At 44.5% G+C, this 18861-nt stretch overlaps 1 protein-coding gene across 7 annotated transcripts in view; it reads right to left on the bottom strand.

The window, feature by feature from the left end:
- Positions 1–13192, bottom strand: part of KLF3 (KLF transcription factor 3) — a 30732-nt gene extending 17540 nt beyond the window's left edge. Inside the window, exons 1-3 of one of the 7 annotated variants that reach the window (XM_085059156.1) lie at positions 13088–13192; positions 8232–8270; positions 940–1036 (exon numbers count right to left, since the gene is read on the bottom strand). In XM_085059156.1, the coding sequence (XP_084915282.1) occupies positions 940–996 (57 nt within the window). In that variant the 5' untranslated portion in view covers positions 997–1036; positions 8232–8270; positions 13088–13192. Of the gene's footprint in view, positions 1–939; positions 1040–8231; positions 8271–11630; positions 11915–12382; positions 12807–13087 lie in introns of those variants that run through there. The other 6 variants (XM_085059157.1, XM_085059160.1, XM_085059154.1 and 3 more) reach the window with 6 other exon arrangements.
- Positions 13193–18861: the final 5669 nt, after the last annotated feature.

Consider the following 18861-nt stretch of genomic DNA (forward strand, 5'->3'; position numbering starts at 1 on the left):
GAAAGGGGAGGTCCTGTTCTCTCCTGCTCCCCCCTCCCCTTGCTCTAATATTGAGCAGCTGAACAGAATGAGTCAGATCAGCTTCCTGATCTGACCAAAAAATGAGTATTTTTGGTGGGTTAGCAATTCTGACCATTCAGTGAGCTGATCCAAAGGTTCCAAATCATTCTAGGACCGAATAATTCTTCAGTCAAACAAAGGAGACACAAAACGGGCAAGGAGGAAGCAAGGTCAAAATGTTTCCTCTCAACACCAGTCTGTATCAATCCAACTCTCACTGTACTGCTCCCACCTCTGCTGCACTTGTTTATCAGACTCTTCTCTGAGATGACCCTATACTCTAAGTTCACAGAAAATTAACCCAATTTTAAAGAAGTGTCTCCTCTTCCCCTTTTTTCCCCCACATTCCTTCTCCACTGCCCTAGTTCTCATTTGTTCATAGGGTAAAGTAGTGCAACCAGTTCACCCAGCAAAAAGCTTTTGGTGGTTTGGGTTTTTTCTGCTGGGATTAATTTTCTGCTGCTTAGAGCAGAGTTAGCCACAGGCACCTGTTATCACAACCAAGAGAGAAACAGAAAACGGGACAGCAAGAAGCTGTTAATTTGGTTCAAAAGGTGTAACATTGAAACCGAAGGTTACTGGCACTTCACCATGAAGCATGGCAACTTAATTTCAACCCACCTCCATCAGTAGTGTGAACTAAAGAGATCATATTTACAGAGCAGTGGCTCAGGAATACTCAGGTGCTCTCTCCTCTGATAAGCAACCAGTTGGTTTATTAGTAAAGTACAGAAAGTTTTCCTAGAACATGAATCTGGTTGCACTAAGAGCAAAATACAGCTTCACATGCTTTTCTAAGCTAGTCCAAAGTTTAATGACACCTCAGTCATCTAAAACTAAAGAGTCATCTTTAGGGCCAATATACTTTAGAAGTCTTACCACTGAAACAGGCTCCATGGCTTCTTGCTTGATAGGGACTGGGTCAAACATTAGCATCTTCTTTATACACCTCTTCTTATGCCTCTGATGTCCTGCCCTGCTGGGGAAAGACAAGGTGTTAGAAAGCCTCAGGAAATACCCTAATCAATTTTCTGTATTGTAGAGAACTTACTGTTTCATCACATTAATGTGAATGTTTATCCATCTCTAACGCAGATTTTTAAATCTTTGACTGAATTTATTGCAAGTTTTGTCTTTCCAACTTGCTATTGAAACAAAGGGACATCTGCTCATTTTAATGAAAGTTAATTTGAATTTTTGTTGTGCATGTCAACACACCAAGACCACAGAATTTTCGCTTCCATTAGCTGTCAAGTGTTTTAACATATCACAGTTTAAACCAGGCATTTGTCATCAGCATTACAACCTCAGAATAATCTGGTTTATACAAGTGAGCTGATTCTGGAGAGGATCTCTCTTTCCTAGGAGTCCTAATAGAAATGCTCAATAATTCACACACAATGACACTGATATCAATGCAAAGAAAAGACAGTAATTCAAGACTAACTTGGACTACATTCAACATGCTACAATGACTTAACAGAAGAAATGTATCAGTTATTATGACATAATAGATTTACTGACAATTCAACAACTATTTGTGCTAACTGTGCAAAATAAAAGCACTTTAAAAAATCTGCTTGCATTCTGTGCAGCTTCAGGGCTTTTTTTTCTATGGTGTTCAAGCCTACTTATCCAATCTCTAAATACCTGAAATGAAAGTATTTAGCACAAAGCATGTCATAACTGTCACACTACACATTTGCCATGGTCATCTTGGAAAGATACTGTGAAGAAAAGGAGATAATCTTTGCTCTTCTGGTCAAAGACAGAAGGGTACACAGAGCAACTAAGGGGAAGCAAGGGGAAGTTGTTTGCAGTGACATTTAGATGTTGCCAAGCTGTTTATAAATCACTCGAGGTTATGCATTATCTGACTGATGTTAAAGGACCAAGTTCTGACTGTACACCGTAGACTTCACAGCCCTGCCTGGAAGCGGCAAAACCTCTATTAAGATGTGAGGACAAAAGCAAATGACAGAAATTCAGTTTGGCCAGTAGATGTCACTGGAAAGAAGCAAATACAGCCAGACTCCACCGTCCGCAACTCACCCCGCGGGATAAGCGGAAGGCTCACCAACAGATTTGTAGCTGTGGCTGGGAAATTCTCCCAGAAATGCAAATGAACGTTTTAAGATGTACCTACTCAAATTAACACAATTGTAGTGAGCCTACACTAATGAAAAATCTTGCAATTAACGTGTGTTTATAGATCAGAATTTGTTAAGAGCTTCCAGACAAAGACAGCATGAGCTGTTACAAGTCTGCTATTAATTATTCAGGTATATGAATAAAGTTCAAAGACTTCTGGAAATTTATTACAACAGTGTGCATTTTGCATAATGGAAACAAACAACTAGCAGAAGAAAATTATAGTATCTTCATAATTCTTCTTACAGGCCTGACAAAAACAAATCACAAAACTGAAGTGAAACAAATAATGCAGCTTAATGCAATTTCCAGTTTAGACCTAGTATGTAGTTTTAGTTCGGGAGCAGTCACGTGAGATGCCTTTGCTAAACGTTGTGATAATTCCATAAATACCTTAAGTATGTTTGTGAGAAGGTTATTAATTATACTACTTTCTTTGAATGGTTATCTTTTAGATAACTTTTATCTAGTTACCCTTTTCAGGTTTTTAACATTTCACATAGCTAGAACTAACATTTCAGAATACTGACTTCCCAGAAATATATCCACATATCTATGCATCATTCATGTTTTCACACATTTACATGCATTGTGAAAACAGAAAAGCTGTACTTTTAGACATTAAAAATGTTTACAGTAAAATGTGGCCACTCAGAGCTCCTACATAAGAATTTAGAACTAATTCCTTTAAGGTTTCCAGAAACTTTTGATTTTTTAGTTTATATGCACATAAATAAAATGACACACTTATCTGTACTTTAGTGAAGGAATAAAGGAAGGAAGGAGAAAAGAAAAAAAAGAAAAGAAAAAAGGAAAGGAAAGGAAAGGAAAGGAAAGGAAAGGAAAGGAAAGGAAAGGAAAGGAAAGGAAAGGAAAGGAAAGGAAAGGAAAGGAAAGGAAAGGAAAGGAAAGGAAAGGAAAGGAAAGGAAAGGAAAGGAAAGGAAAGGAAAGGAAAGGAAAGGAAAGGAAAGGAAAGGAAAGAAATAGGAGAGAGAGAAGAAAGAAAAAGAGAGAGAGGGAAAGAGAGAAAGAGAGAGAGAAAGAGATAGAAAGAGAGAGAGAAAGAGAGAAAGAGAGAAAGAGAGAAAGAGAGAAAGAGAGAAAGAGAGAAAGAGAGAAAGAGAGAAAGAGAGAAAGAGAGAAAGAGAGAAAGAGAGAAAGAGAGAAAGAGAGAAAGAGAAAGAGAGAAAGAGAAAGAGAGAAAGAGAGAGAGAGAGAAAGAGAGAGAGAAAGAGAGAAAGGAGAGAGAGAGAAGAAAGAGAAAGAAAGAAAGAAAGAAAGAAAGAAAGAAAGAAAGAAAGAAAGAAAGAAAGAAAGAAGAAAGAAGAAAGAAAGAAAGAAAGAAAGAAAGAAAGAAAGAAAGAAAAAGAAAATAGTAAGAAAAGTTTGTTCTAAGTAAATGCAATGATGCTCTTCTCTTCAGTATTTTTAATAACTTTAAAGCTGTATTTTCTTCAGTTTAAGAATTACTCCTTTTCACCTTTTACTCCAAGAAAGTGTGTTAAAAGACTTGATACACATTTCACATTTCAGTGTTTCCTGAGGTAGCTCTTAATTACTGCGAAGGAATTAAACTGACACAGACAACAGAAGTACAACTCCAAACAAAAGTGAAAAGTAATTCTCAATCTTTCTCAAGTGCAGTCATCTAAGAACAACAGAGAAAAATGCTACTTTTATGTAAGTTTATTATGCTGCATCACAGTATAGAAATCAAGCACTTCTTTATCATGTTACTCTCAAGCAGTAGGTTTTTTCCCCCATTTGATAGTGACTGGAAACCAATTTTTAAGAAAGGAAAATTAATTAAGATGTAACACTTGGTCCTGTAGGACTGTTACAGAGTCAATATAAGCCAGCTCTGGATTTGGCATTTAAAATTTAGCTCAAAAGGACATTTTTCTAAGGCTGTAAATACATTCACAAAAGACAGATCTCTTTGTATTTAAAAATAACGCTACAAACTGATAGCTTGGACCACACTCATGAAGAGATACGTGCACGTACACTCACACAAACAAACCACGGTACTTCTACTGAAGAAGCATGTGGGTTTTTTTCCAGTATATTTGTAAAATCATGCCTACTAACTCAAAACTTCTCAGTCTCACTTTCCTAAACATTTGAGAAGGGGGCAATAGGGAAGGTAAACAATTTTATCTGTTTCTATTACAGAGGAATGAAAAAACAGTTGGGTTCTACTTTACAAAGTGATTCCAGAATACGCTTGTTTGAAAGCCTGCAAATTGTTTGGTGTACAGAAATAATTTACAGAAAATCAAAATACCATCTCTCACTCCTGAGGTGCTCCAGAAAAACCTCTGAGGTGACAACAATACACTCATGTTGAATTTATTTATTAAAAAGTAAGAGTCTCTGTCTTTCACTTTATTAGGGGAACTATTTTGCATTAAAGGGTTTTCTCATGTGAGGTAAAAGAATTTAAAATGCATGTAATCTGAAACTAAATAATTAACTGCAATCCGGGAAGCAAACATTCCACCCTCTCTTTTTTTTGCTCTCCCTTTTTTTTCTCCTAACAAGCCACCCAGTTTTACTTTCTTGCCTCCTCCCATTCACTCCACCCTGTGGATCTCTGCCAAGTCAGTCCAACTTGTCCAAACAGGACACAGTTTTTGATAAGATTTCACTCACACCCTGTACTTCAGAAAGACGAATGAAGCAACTGGGTTTTGTATGCAAATAAGGACAGGTGCAAGGTAAAGTCCAGGCAAAGTCCCTCAGTATTCTCCTATCTGAAGTCCAGTCAGGACAGCAAGCCAGGAACAACACAAACTCTACCCTTTGTGATCAAATATATAGCAAGGTATCCATTCCAGAAGGGAAGTTCACTATCGTTAGAGCTCATCATCTTGTCAGGATTGAAGACTTCACAATATTAACTTCCTGACAGGTGTATGGTTTATTGTTTCAGAGACATAATTCAGATTAAATGAAAGCTTAAAAGTACTTAAACGTATATTCTGACAATAAGGGCTTGTATAGATTATTTACTCTGGGTGAAATGTGCTAAGTGGTTAAAGAATGCACCCAGATTACACATCTGCACTGCACAGCAGCTGGAAAAGGGCAACCGCAGTGCAGCTACTCCCAGCAGCTCTGAACATCTACCTTCAAGGTCCACCAACTCTGCAGACCTGTTATGAAAGGAAAGGGTGGGGTACAGGCCAGTTTTGAGTGTGCACATCCAACAACAAAGGTTCATTCTAACATAAAGCCTGTGCCCTCAATAAATACCTGGAAGAGCAGTCAGTGAGTGACTTCAGTTGCAGACAGGGGGGTGGTGACCATACATTTTGCCCCTTTTCACTCTGCCTGAAAACACATACAGGGTTTATCTCCTCAGTCTTTGTGCCTGGGGGAAGCAAAGGAGTACCACCCCATGTACACTAAGTCTTTGTCTAGAAGCTTCAAGGTATGATTGTTATTGTCAGTGTAATTACAAAATAATGTAATGATATCTGCTAAATTAGCACTGCATGAGTGCCCTCTACAAAGAACTGCAGCTCCAGCAGCTCTGTTTGTATCCAGCAGCCACCATTAAGTCATGTTGCAAAAGCTCTTCAGTCCAAGCACTTTGGGACTCAGATTGCTGCTCTGAAACTATGACTTCTGTGAGCCTGAAGCCAAACCTCTCCTGATACAAGGAGAAGCAATATTATCAGAAGATTCTCCAATCTTCTGATGAAATCCAAAAAGAAAGGGAGGTTTTCCGAACCCAGGTGAGAAGCAGTCTTCAGTGGAACCTTGAAAGAGTTTGACAGAGGAACCAGTTTCTGAGACCAACATTGAAGGTTTTCCAGCACTAGTAACGTGTTTGCTGTAAGCAAACTGTACCAGTTGCTCATCAAGACCTGAGTCAGCAAGAAATGTGTTTCTAAAGTTCCATTAACTTTAATGGGAAGTAAGCAAGTGCTTAACTGCACTTGACCCCAAAATAGCAGCAGGCAAAGAAGCTCTCCAGCTCAGCACAGCAGTCAGACTCAGCCAAAACAAGCAAAAGCAGTGGAAGGAACAAAGGTCCAGACATGGTACTGTGGGAAGAGACCAGAGCAGCCAGACCATGAGGAACAGAGCAGAAGGAGGATCATGGAGAACCAGCACACCAAGACAATGTCCTACTGATCAACAGCTTTCTGTGTTTATTTGCTGGATTTCCACTGGGTAACAGTAATAATTGTTGAAAAAGTTAGAATATGTTGTAAAAGAAAATGGTACCTAGGCAAAAATTTTCTCCTTGAAGTTTTATTGACCGGCATTAAGAAAAAGAGCATTTCTACAGAATTCTGGTATTTAGCATTTCAAACCATTTTCGCTTCTTAGCAAAGACTGGAAAATCTTTTATCTTCCTCCTTTCAGGACTACAAGCAGGCTGAAAAACTTGTGTTTTTGTACACCTTGTGCATCATAACTTTGTTGACATCACCTTGTTTGACCTAGAACTGCTTTGACATAATAATCTGTCACCTGTGTAGCACACTAATGGGTATTTCCACTTAATTTCTGATAATACTGTTGCAGGCTCTTTGAAGCCACATGCCTGGAAATGGCTTCCTTGTATGTAAAAATCTGGGGCAAAATATTCTTGAAGTGCTTGTTAAAGAAAATACCTTCTTTAGCAAGGAAAAATTGAGCCCATGTAAACCCTGTTCAACCTTCAGTTCTATACTTATTGAACATAAGAGGAGAAAGAAAGCACTTGAGGCACCTCCATTAGACAGTATTCTCCCTTATCAGGGCAGACTGCTGTCTGGTTTCCTGTCTCAAGCTACTTCTTAGAAGGAGAAACAGTCTAGTAAGGATAAAAGATCAGACTTTTGAAAACAAGTGAAGTATGTGGAATGGCATGATAATCTTTCCCTTCCAAACTGAACTTCGTTTTTTTGGTTGTGTTTTTCTTAAGAGGTTAATTTTTAAGATAATTTAAAAGGAGAAATCTTAAACCTTTTTATTACGAGGGAAAAATGACAGAAAATACCATTCTCTTCTGTGAAGGGTTCTGCTATTTCAGGAAATGTGAAAAAGAGATTCAACATTTTTTATATAACATGGGAAAGAAGAAAGGAAATCTACTACTAGAGAAAGGAAATATACATTTAGGAATAATAGCCTAAATGATTGATTCAAACAAGGATCTGAATACACGGTAAATGTCGATGATGGTCTATGCACCTATGGAAATGAAGGAAAAACCAGCTAGGGGAAAGAGGTGGACAGTGTAGTGGGTACAAATATGACAGTGATCAAAGCAGCTTAGACTCTTTAAAAGTGGAAACTGTCATGCCTTCATGGATCAAGTTAGCTTATTGGTAAGACACACTGACTGCATGATAGGCAGACCATGCATTTGCTTCGAGGTTTTTTTCCTTCTGAGTTAGTTTACTATTTAAAACCTGTTGGAGCTTTGTCTTTCCATTTGGCTGATCTACACTTACGCTTCCTTCCCCTGGGAGATATCACCTACGGCTACAAAACCTGCAAAGGAAGCTTTGGCATCAAGTGAATGCTTCACAGGGAAGAGTTAAATCTCTCCTAAAACCAGCTCTGCCAAACTTCATATTCTGGATTGGAAGCAACTAGCCTCAGAAAGAAAACACAAAGATTGAATGCCGCCAGCATAAAAGAAATCTAAAAGACCTCCTGTTAGCAGTGTTAATTAATATTTAAAAGTTGGGTTTATAAAAATTATTATAATTTTAACCTCAGTTCCCTATTTTATAGAACTTCTGGCTACAAAAAGGTGTGAACCACAAAACTTACTGCATTTATTATACAGCAGTTTCCAATATTAAACAAATTTAAATGCGACTTTTTTCCTCTGTCATTGGGAAAAAAGCTTAAATGTATGAAATCTTGTGCAAATTAACAGGCCAAGAATTAAGATATGTAATCATATTCTAATGGATAAACTCATCCACGGTGTTCTAAAATGAACAGGAAACCTACAAAATAAAAACAACTGAGAGCAACAAATTGAAATAATCAATAAACAACTTACCAAAACTGTGTGGCCCAATACTTCTTTTTATCTGGATTTCTGGACAGACAAGAGAGAGTCTGCTGTAAGTATGTGCACACAATGCAATAAATTTTTTTTCACATACAACTAAGCTCTGAAAGAAATTTACAGTGTGAATTTCAGATACTTCTTAAAAGATACCTGCAATGACCACTAACAGCTAACCTGTAGCATCCAGAAGAGCAAGAGCAGGAACTAATAGACTAATTCAAAAATTATGGGGGGGGAAAGAGTAAAATGAAAGGGTGGAAGTATTTCAGTGTGTACAGAAATCACGCATATTCCAGCCCATAAGAGACAGAGAAGAGTAAACACTCCATCTCGCATTTTCATCCAGGGCACACTGAAGTTAATGAAAGTCTTTCTCTTGATTTCAATGAGCTTTGGCTTGGGTCCTTTAGCTCTTCTTCTGTCAGATCCAAAGCAATAGAAAGATTTATATTTTTCTCAATTTCCTTTGAATTTTTCACTGTCTGCGTGCAACAGGGTGAGGGGAAAAGATTAATATAAAAACAGGACTAAAACAATTACTTTTATGCATTCAAAAATGCAAAATGTGGGACAGCAGTACTTATAAAAAAAAAGTCAAGACAGCAGAACCTCATTTTTTGTATTACATCTGGGAGACAGTGAATCTTCTAGTCTGTATAAGGAGAAAATACCTACTCCTTTCGAGATTTGGAAATACGAAGTGCTTAGAGTGGGCCATTCAGGTTGAGTAAGGACCAAAGCCAGAACCCTCTTACAAATAAGAGCCTACAGATGTGGACTTTCTTCTCACTTATGCTCTTTACACATCAGTGCAATTCTGTGACTTTAACGGAGCTATTCCAGATCAGCTGATGAGCAAGCGAGAGCAGAAAACTGGCTCACAACTTTCTAGAGACTTGAGTTCAAGTTTTCAGCGAACAGAGCAAAGCTTTCCAGTTCACCCCCATTACTACATTGGAGTCGAGGGTGCACGTTAAAGGTTAACTTGGAAACCTCGTTATGACATAAGACAGGCATCTTAAGCAATCCTGAGTGTGTAGAGACATGATAACTCATCGGGTGGGGATTGGGAGTTGAGGGGCAGTGACAAGGGGCCTGGACCAGGCTACCGAACTGCCAGAAAACAGCCTGAAACAGGAAAGAACACCACATATGCCACTTGGAATGTGTGACGCAAACCCCAGCCTTGAAACAAAGAACAGGAAACAGCTCTGCTGGCTGCGCTGGGGAGAAAGCACAGAGAAACATTTAGGCGGCCCTCCCTGACCCTATATTCATGAGCAGCTGGAGTCTTTTAAAACAACAACAGTGGGTGGAGGTGTTTGTTCATTGGGTGTGAATAAAAACACTGTCCTTATGCAGGGGACCTGCCCTATTTACAAACAGGCTCCCTTAGCATGAGGCAGCAGGAGATTTTAAGACACCACAGGTCATGAGGATTTGCTGAAACCTTTCCTTAGACCAGTTGGTTTATTATTGTATTTACAGAATGCCAGTAGCTAAACACAGCTCTGGCTTCATTACATCAAAGAGGCAGCGCCCAGCCTGGCAGTAAGCACCTTCTTCACAGACAGAGCTGGGGGATGAGACCATTGCAGGAAGGATTTGTAAAGCTTGAGGCTGCTCCTGGACAGTGGCTCACTCATGCTCAGTACTGCTCCATAGCTGAGGACCAACGTCACGCAGTGCACCCAAGAATATTTTTCTAAGCCATCACATGCTTAGCTTTCCACATCCCTGTTTTCATATGCACTCAGACTTCATTTCAGAATCTGATTTCCCGTGGATCTACTACTTTTATCTTTGAAGCACCCAAATATATAGCTGAATAACTGAAATAAGCTGAGGCAGAGGGACAGCACAACTTGTCTAGATTTCATGCCGTAGAGTAACTTCAACACTTGTTTTCCTTCAAAGCTGTGGTTTCAAATACTCTTCTCTTGGATACCTTGCATCGCTTATTTATATACCACGGGTGGGACATCTAATATTATCAAATGTTGAGAATGTGTTACAGCAAATTACATGGATGAGTACCACAACAACACCAATGAATGCTGCGGGGTTTCAGGGCTGGAATTTAGTAATGAACATGGGGTGAAAACTGGCTAGTACAGCATCTACACAGCAACGTGTGGGTGTAGATTTTATGCCAGTAGTATCAGTTCCTTACCTCTTCATACTGAGTAACTGCAAATATAAGTAATTTGGTGATGGTATAACATCTCTATTACCTCTGAGTCTTCAACGAATCTCACTCACATTTACATCAATATTTATCTGAAGGCTTTTGCTTTTGGCTAAACAGGTGTTGCCTAGGTCAAATGCTCACAGCACCTAAGGGCTCCCTCGCTGCTCTGCAACCTGGAGGAAATTTTGCTTGGATTCTCAGGAAAGGGACAGACCATTTAGCATTCTTTCCTGCCCCCACCCCTTGCCCTTACTCCTAGCCTGTCTTGGGATTTGTAACATACCTGTAACAGGGGAAAAAAAAAAAACAACCCAGAAATATTTGCCTTCTTGTGAAAAAAAGGTTACTCAAGTAGCTTCAGGTTTTTTGCATTTTGATACTAGACAATATATTCTTAAAAATACAAGGCGAAAGCTAGTTTGAAATAAGTATCTTCCGGGTCAGGCGGGATTATCAAATCCACATATAATTCCTCTCACACAAGTACCAGCTGCTCATGTGATTATCACATCGGTGTATCTTGGAAAAGTCACTAGCCATGTAATTCCTTGTTTTCAATACAGGTAACGTATATTTATAAATATTAGTTTAAAAGAAATCAAGTCTTCAGAGTTCTCCTATCAGCCACCCAAATTCAGCTTTACCCAACAATTGAGCCTTCAGAGTTCAATTCCAGTGACACTTCCTGAATTTTCAAAGGTAAGTGACTAAAACCCAGCAGGCAGTGCAGGTACAGTACCTGAATCAAAAGGGAAGTACACAAACCAACTTTAATGTATTTTTTAATGTAACTCCTGAATGACCACTGGAGCTATTCTGAACTAGGTCTTTCTCCCAAGCTCTGGTTAGGTGCTGAGATCTCTCAGCGCAGGCTCGTGTTGCTGAGCCTTCCCTAGCCAGGGTTTCCCTAGCTGTGCCAGGCACTCCCCTGACAGCAGTCCAAAGCAAGTAACTCCAATTCCCATCCTGGTGAAAACAAAAAAAAAAAACCAAAACCAAAAAAAACAACAACAACAAAAAAACCAAACCAGAAACAAACCAAACAAAAAAACCCCAAAAAAACCCTAAAAAACCCAACCAACCAAAAAAAACCCCACCAAAAGCAAATAAAAATCATTCCAAAAACGAACAAATGGCATCCAGCAAAGGGTTACTTCTAACCCCGCACTTCGCTGCTGTGGTGTCCCACGTTTTACCTTCGCCTGCATGGCGGCAAAGCGGTGCTAAAGTGACGTGACAATACAAGGGGCAGACTTTCGGGAGGCGATTTCATCCTTGACTCCAGCAGGAGTTACACGGGGGACATGGCGCTGCCGCTCCGCGCTGCGGGTGGGACACGGCAGGACGCGAGCTCCCGCCCGGCATCCTCCCAACGCCCGCGAAACCGAGCGAGCCCGCTATACTTTCCACCTCGGTGTGGTCGGGCACTGTATCCCGCCAGGGAAGCGATGGCACTTCAGTCTCTCGCCGCAGACGCGCCTGTCCCGCCCCGGCGAGGCCGGGGGCTGCGGCCGCGCTGGGCGGGAGAGCGGCCCCGAGGGGCGGGCGGCCCGCGGGCCCTCCCGCCGGGACATGCGGGCGGGGGAGGGCGCCGGGGCAAGGCGCCCCCCGAGCGGCGCCGTCGGCCACACAGGTGCGCTGCCCGCCCGCGGACAACGGCAGCCCTCCGGCCCCGGCTCCCGCCGGCCGCACGGCGAGTTTCCCAGACGCCGCGGAGGAAGTCCCGCCGTGAAGCCCCGCGGCGAGTCCTGCTCCCCCTTCCCCGCAGCTGCGGCCTGACGGAGACCTAGTTCCCGCCACCCCCCGGCGCGGCTGCGGCTCCCGCGGCATCTCCTCGCCGCCTCGGGCTCCGCGCCGCTCGCCGCGCCTGGAAACTTTCCTCCTCCGGCACCTCCATCCCGCAGCCGGAACAGCCCGGCCCCCGCACTACCCCCGCCCTCACACTTACGCTCGGCGGGCGGTGCGGGGTGCGCCGCGGCTCTTTCGGCTCCCGCAGCGCCGGGGGTCGCGGTAGGCGGCGCGGGCTGGGGGCGCTCCGGTGGGACCGAGGCACGAAGCCGGCGTGTCCCGCGTCCCCGCGGCTGAGGCGCCTCGGCGGTGTCTCCGGGTCTGTGTGCGAGGAGGAGCTGCCCGCTCCCGCCCTCCGCCCGCTCGCCTTCCCCCCGGGCTCCTGGCACCGGGCCGCGCTGTCACATGACGCCGGCGCCGCTCGCCCTGCCAGGCTCCCCAGGCCGGCGGGGTGAGTGGCGGTGGGAGGGTCACGGCGGGGAGCGCGGCCGGGCGGGTCCCCGCCCGCGGGGTGGAGGCTCCGCCGAGGGGCCGGGGGGAGTCACCGCTCACAAACAGCCGGGCACGCACTGACTGAGCGCCCGCCCTGCCTCCGGGGGGCAGACAGCTTCGCACAGACACTAATTATCCCCAGCAGCCCGGGGAGGGGAGGGGAGGGGTGCGGGGCCGCCCCACCGACAAACCTGCCCGTCCAGCTCCTCCTCCCCGCCCGTGTGTCAGGCAGAGGCGTGCACCTGGCACCGGCCCTGCGGCAGGGCGCACCCCTCCCTGCTTCCCTCCCTCCGCGTCCACCCCGGCCGACCTGCGGCGGCAGCAAAACAACAGCAACACCCAGCGCCCGGGGGGAAGGAAGGGAGGTGCTCACGCTGGGCCGCTGCCGCCGAGCTGGCTTCGCCGGGGGGGGCTGGGAAAGGGCGCGGGGCGGCTCGGAGCCGGGCGGCGGCTCCCCGGCCCTGCCGCCGCGGGCTGCCCGCGCCGCGCCCCGTCGCGCCGGGGGAGGTGGCGGGGCCGGGCGGGGCGAGGGCCGGAGCGCGGCGGGCGTGGGGCAGAGGTGTCGGCCCGGCTCCGCCCCGGCTTGGCGGCTCGCCCGCTGGGACCGCCGGCTGCTGAGGCCCGTGTCGGGGTGGTTTTTCTGGCTGCGTTCAGCCCGTCGTGCCCCGGGTGCGCTCCCGCCGGAGGGAAAGGGGCTGGCGGGGACAGGCGCTGCCAACTCCCCTCGACGCGGCCCCCGTCGCCAGAGGCGGCGTCCCCTCCCTCCCCCAGCCGTGCCGCCCCTGCCTGCCCAGCCCTGCGCCTGGCACCGGCCCGGGGCAGGTGTGTGTGCGTGACCCAGCCCGGCCCTTCCCCGGGCTCCGGTCGCAGCGGGAGGGGCGGGAGCGGCGCGGGGCCGCGCTGCCCGGGGTGCCGCTCTGCGGGGCTGTCGCTGCCGGCGCGGGGGATGCCTGTGCCCCAGCTCTGCGCTTGGTGCTCCAGACAGTTTCCAGCGGAGTGCACTGCACGTGCCTTCTGTTCAATGGGAGGCAGTTATCTCTACCCGCAGATAGACCGAGGGACTTCACTGGGAGCAATACTTTAAAAGAAAAATAAAGTATCCTGGCTGACTGTATCAATTCCACTGGTTAGGGAGAAGTGCTGTCACTAATTCACTGCAATGTGCATACGCTGTAGTGTGCCCTATAAACTCATGTTCTCTCCTTACTGATGTATGGTACCTAACCATGAGGCCAAAGAAGAGGCAAATACTGTGCTTGGCAAGGCCCGGTCCAGTGCTAATTGAGTGGACAGATGAAAAGCCAGCAATACTTCTTGTGAATGGAGAGGTCATCCTGCAGGTCTCAATTTACATGCTTTATTTCATGGATAAAGTCAGTGGTAGGGGCTGAGGATTTCCAGCTCTGTAGGACCAGTCCATGTATATAACTGTCTTAATAGGACCCTAGTGTATCATACCTTTTTCTTTGTATGTTTGTGAAATTTCTGTTCACTTCGATTCTTACTGACCTAGTCAATAATGCTGTAAAAACAAAATTAAGGAAGGGCAAAGGATGGGGGAAGTATGGTCAAACACACTGCTGTGCATGTATGTTCAATCTATGTCTTTATTCCTTTGATGTTTTAATAAATCCCTTGACTTAGTTTGTCTGTATGGCTTTAAAAGCAAATTAAGACACCAATCTGAGGCCCTGAAGGGTATGACTCAAGTTACATAACAATAAATTTTAGTATCTGCTGCTAAGTAATTACACCATATCATGTCACAACAAGGTATTGTTGAAATACTATCATATAGCTCATAAAGTGTCATTTTTTTATTATAAGCCTATAAAATAAACAGAATGCCGTGTTATACACATGGGCACAAAACATTCATTAGGGCTGTGAAAAAGAGCTGCTGTAGTTTTCTTGCATGAACATGCTCAAGATAAAGTAGGTATGTCCCAGTTTGCATTCTTTTATTCTGGGAACTAGCAGAGGTTAAATAGCTAAGTGGAACCCTTAGGTCAGAGGCAGAGCTGTTTTGATGTCAAATCATGAGAAATTCCAAAATACTTAGTATTAGCCAGCATGCTGCTCCTGGTGAAGTCACTGTCTTTTCTTGCTATTATCTAGCTCTAGCCTCAGACGAGCTGTTTTAATCTGGTGTAATTTTACTGTCTTCTTGTGAAGTGGCAGAGGAGATGGAGGATTGAGAATGCTGCTTTTGCACCGTTAAGATTGTACATCTATCAGCGTTTTGGTGCCTTCCTGTTTGTTTTTTCATAGTTTAACAATTCAAAGTTCAAATTCTGAAGGGAGCAGAATCTTACTGATTTCAGTGGGAATTGAAAAATCAGAAGGGAGGAGCTGGGAGCAGAGAGAGTCCTTGCCATCTGGTTAGCAGACCCAGCACTTTCCAGGTCTGGAAGTGTTTCTAGATCAAAGGACTGGTTGATGGCAGCCCTTAACATCTTCCAGCACAACACCTCTTCCATCTCTGCTGTGCCCATCATCCCCACAGAATGACTTCTCTCTCAAAATGGAAGGAAGAGAAGTGATATGCATGCCCTTGGTATTGAAAAAAAGAAAGAATGCTCTTTGGGTGTCCTTTGGTATGTAGCACATGCCATGAGTCCTTGCAACAAGATGGAGCATTTAACATTGTGGGGCCTTGAGGATCCATAATCCCAAGCATTAGGAAGAGGAAGAGTGTTGACACATCCAAGTTTCTGATATAAGCAGACAGGAGGTGTTACATAGAGTGGGTTGAGGGGAACGTATGGATCTCTGGTGTGAACAAGTCAGTATTAAAATGTTAAACGAAAGGGTATAATATGTTCAGATTTCTGTTAAAAGACCAAATCCAGCCATTTGTTGACATGAACCCTCGCTACATTCAGCTAAATTGCCACTGTGGTAAATGTAACTGTTCTGTCACATTTCTGACATATTCTGCTTCCCAAAAATCAGTTAAAAATAAATAATTAAGAATTCTGTGTACTTTTCAGTCCTTAGTTCAACTTCAGATTATGAGGTGAATTGGGAGTAGTTTTGTGGATCCAAGCAATACAATTGTTAAGCTGGCATTTCTTACAAGTTGTTCTGTATTACAAAATGTACTATATATATAGTCAGTGAGTGGTATTTATGCAGGGAAGAGGTCCACTGCGGTCAGTGGGCTTTTTCCTTAGTCTACAGGTACACGTTTGAGTGATTTAGATATCTGTGTATAAACTTACTGTGTCTGCAGAGTTTCAGGTCAGATAGTCACCTCATACATCTGGTACTGACTGAACAGCTTCTGGAAGGAATGAAGGAGGGGTCATCACATAGCCAACGATATTCGTTACTTTTGTTAACACAGTCCACATTTTGGAAGACCCATAAATTTCACACTTAAAATGCTATTAATTTATTGCACCCCAAATGTTTAATCTCCATAGTACGGTGAGGATACAGGCTCTAAGTCCAAGTTGTTATAAATGTAGAAGTTGAAGCAGTACGAATTTGAATAGAAGCTTAAATGACTTAAAAGCTTAGGTATGTTTACACTGCAGTCACAGACATACCTGAGCTGGTTTAAAACTAGTCAACTGGGGAGCTGGTAGCAATCTAGCTGTGGCAGTGCAGACCTTGTATCTGTCTGGAAAACATGCCCAAAAAGGTGGGTAAATACTTGAGTGGTTAGGCTGGCCTGAACTCAATGCCTAGACTACTACCAGTGCCCAACATAGATAATTTAAAGCTCGCCTGGCTGTGTATACACAGTATTGCAGTCACATCACTTGTGACTATAGCATAGATGTACCCTTCGGTGAATTCTGTGACTCAGCCTTGTCTTCGGGCAGATGATTCCCATGCTGTTATGGGAGTTTTGTGACTAGTGTCAATTCAGTGGTCCATGGGAAAGGCCTTTGCAAGTATTAAATAACTCACAGCACAGTGTAGGATGCACCTTTATTGCATTGAGACTTCCAATGTTGTACCGGTGGGCTCTCATTTTGCAGCCACTCAGGCACGTGAGCAACTTGTGAGTCAGCTTGCATGTTTGCATAATTGGGACCTTCTTGTTTGCTTGGAGGAAGGGCAAGGCAAGGGTGAGTCGCCAGGCTTCCTGGCTCTGTCATACAGGTGTGGACAAGAGGAAACCACTGGAGGAGCTTGGGCAGAGCTGGTATTGAGGTGCATGGGGCCTAGGGCAGAGGCTACTGTGTGAACCCCTCCCTGCCTCCTCCTGCCCACACGTGGATGACGAGTCCTGCTGCCTGACCTGGCCCAGGTTCCTCCCTCTGCCTGTCGCTTCCTGTGGCCCAAAGACCAAGACAATTAATGTAGTTCCTCACCCCTGAAATGAATTCACATTTTGTGCAGAAACAAATTTCAGACACCACAACACAAGGTTATTTTGTGTTCACTGCCTCACGCAAGGAAGGGATGGACAGCTGCTCTTTCTAGTTAAAACCACTGAGTCACACACATGACTGCTTTTAACAAAAATCAGCCCTCTGAGGGCCAGCCCTCAAGCCCACTGCAGCAATCAAAATTACAGAGGCAACATGTGGGGACTGGGGCATGTGTGTGTTGAATTTCTTGTTATATGTTGATGTTTTTAAGAATAGGCATGATTTTGTTACAGGCATGATGATTACTGAAGGCTGCTGAGCTTCTTGAATTTCATTATTTGAAGTGTAGAAAGATGGCTGAATTTAGTAGCAATGTCCAAGATGTAGTTAAGGGACACTTGAAGTTTCCACTGCAGAAAGAAAAACGACAATTTTAGAAGCAAGAGCAGATATGTATGTATGAAGATTGATTGGTATGGAGACCAAATCTTCATCAAGCTTATGCTGGTGTGAGCTCAAGATTATGTGTGGATGATGTTACAATTGAGAACAACTTCGTGGAGGTGCCCGGTCTCTTAATGCTGTTCTTGAGCTTTATTTCTGTAATGATGTTTTCCTCAGTACTGGGGCTGGATTTTCTCCTCAGAGTGAACAACAGGAAACAGAAAGATGATGTGGTTCTCCCATACAAAAATATATGCAGTCAGTGGTTTGGTTATAAAAGGTGTATTTCTTTTAGTCTGTGTTCACTGTTCCTTCCCAACAAAAAGCAGGTCAAAACACATGGATAAGAAGTGACTGTCACTGTATAAAGATTTTTTCTGTGTTCCAAAAATATGGTCTGGAAGTCTTGAAATGATAGTGTATTGGGCTTGCATGGCCACGTTTTGATAGCAGGGTTGTAAAGGTGTGGCTTCAGTGAGAAGCTGCCCAAAGCTTCCCCCATGTCCAGCAGAGTCAATGACAGATGCCTCCAGGACAGCTGTGCTGCTGGCCAAGGCTGGGCCAGTTAGAAATGGTGGTAACGACTCTGTGATAACATACTTAAGAAGGAAGAAAGGAAGTTATTGTGCAGATGTAATTGCAGCCAGAGAAGAGCAGGGTGAGAATATGTGAGAGAAACAACTCTGCAGACACCCAGGTCAGTGGAGGAGGGGCAGGAGGTGCTCCAGGCACCAGAGATTCCCCTGCAGCCTGTGGTGAAGACCAGGCTGAGGCAGCTGTGCCCCTGCAGCCCATGGAGCACCACAGGGATGCTGAGATCCACCTGCAGCCTGTGGAGGAGACCCCTGCCAGAGCAGGTGGATGCCTGAGAGGAGGTTGTGGCTCCATGGGAAACCTGTGCTGGGCAGGGTGCTGGCAGGGAGCTGCAGACCCCAGGAGAGAGGATCCCAGGTGGGATCAGGTTTCCTGGTAGGACTTGTGACCCTGTGGGGACCCATGCTGGAAGAGCCTGTCCTTGAAGGACTGCACCCTGTGGAAGAGTGATGCATGTTGCAGCAGTTTGTGGAGAACTGTTGCCTGTGGGATATACTCCTGTTGGAGAAGTTCATGGAGAACTCTCTCCCATGGGAGAGACCCCACATTGGAGCAGGGGAAGGACTGCTCTCCCTGAGCAGCAGCATGTGAAACAACATGTGGTGAACTGACCATAACCCCCATTCCCTGTCTCTCTGCACTGCTGGGGGAGGAGGTAGAGCTGGGAAGGAGGAAGGGGTAAGGGAATATGTTTTTCTCATTATCTTGCTCTGATTTTGTTAGCAATAAATTCAGTTAATATATCTAATTCAAAACTGTTTTGCCTGTGACAGTATTTGGT

This window comes from Lichenostomus cassidix, chromosome 4 (assembly GCF_008360975.1).
Source record: "Lichenostomus cassidix isolate B80296 chromosome 4, HeHo_3.0, whole genome shotgun sequence".
NCBI lineage: Eukaryota > Metazoa > Chordata > Aves > Passeriformes > Meliphagidae > Lichenostomus > Lichenostomus cassidix.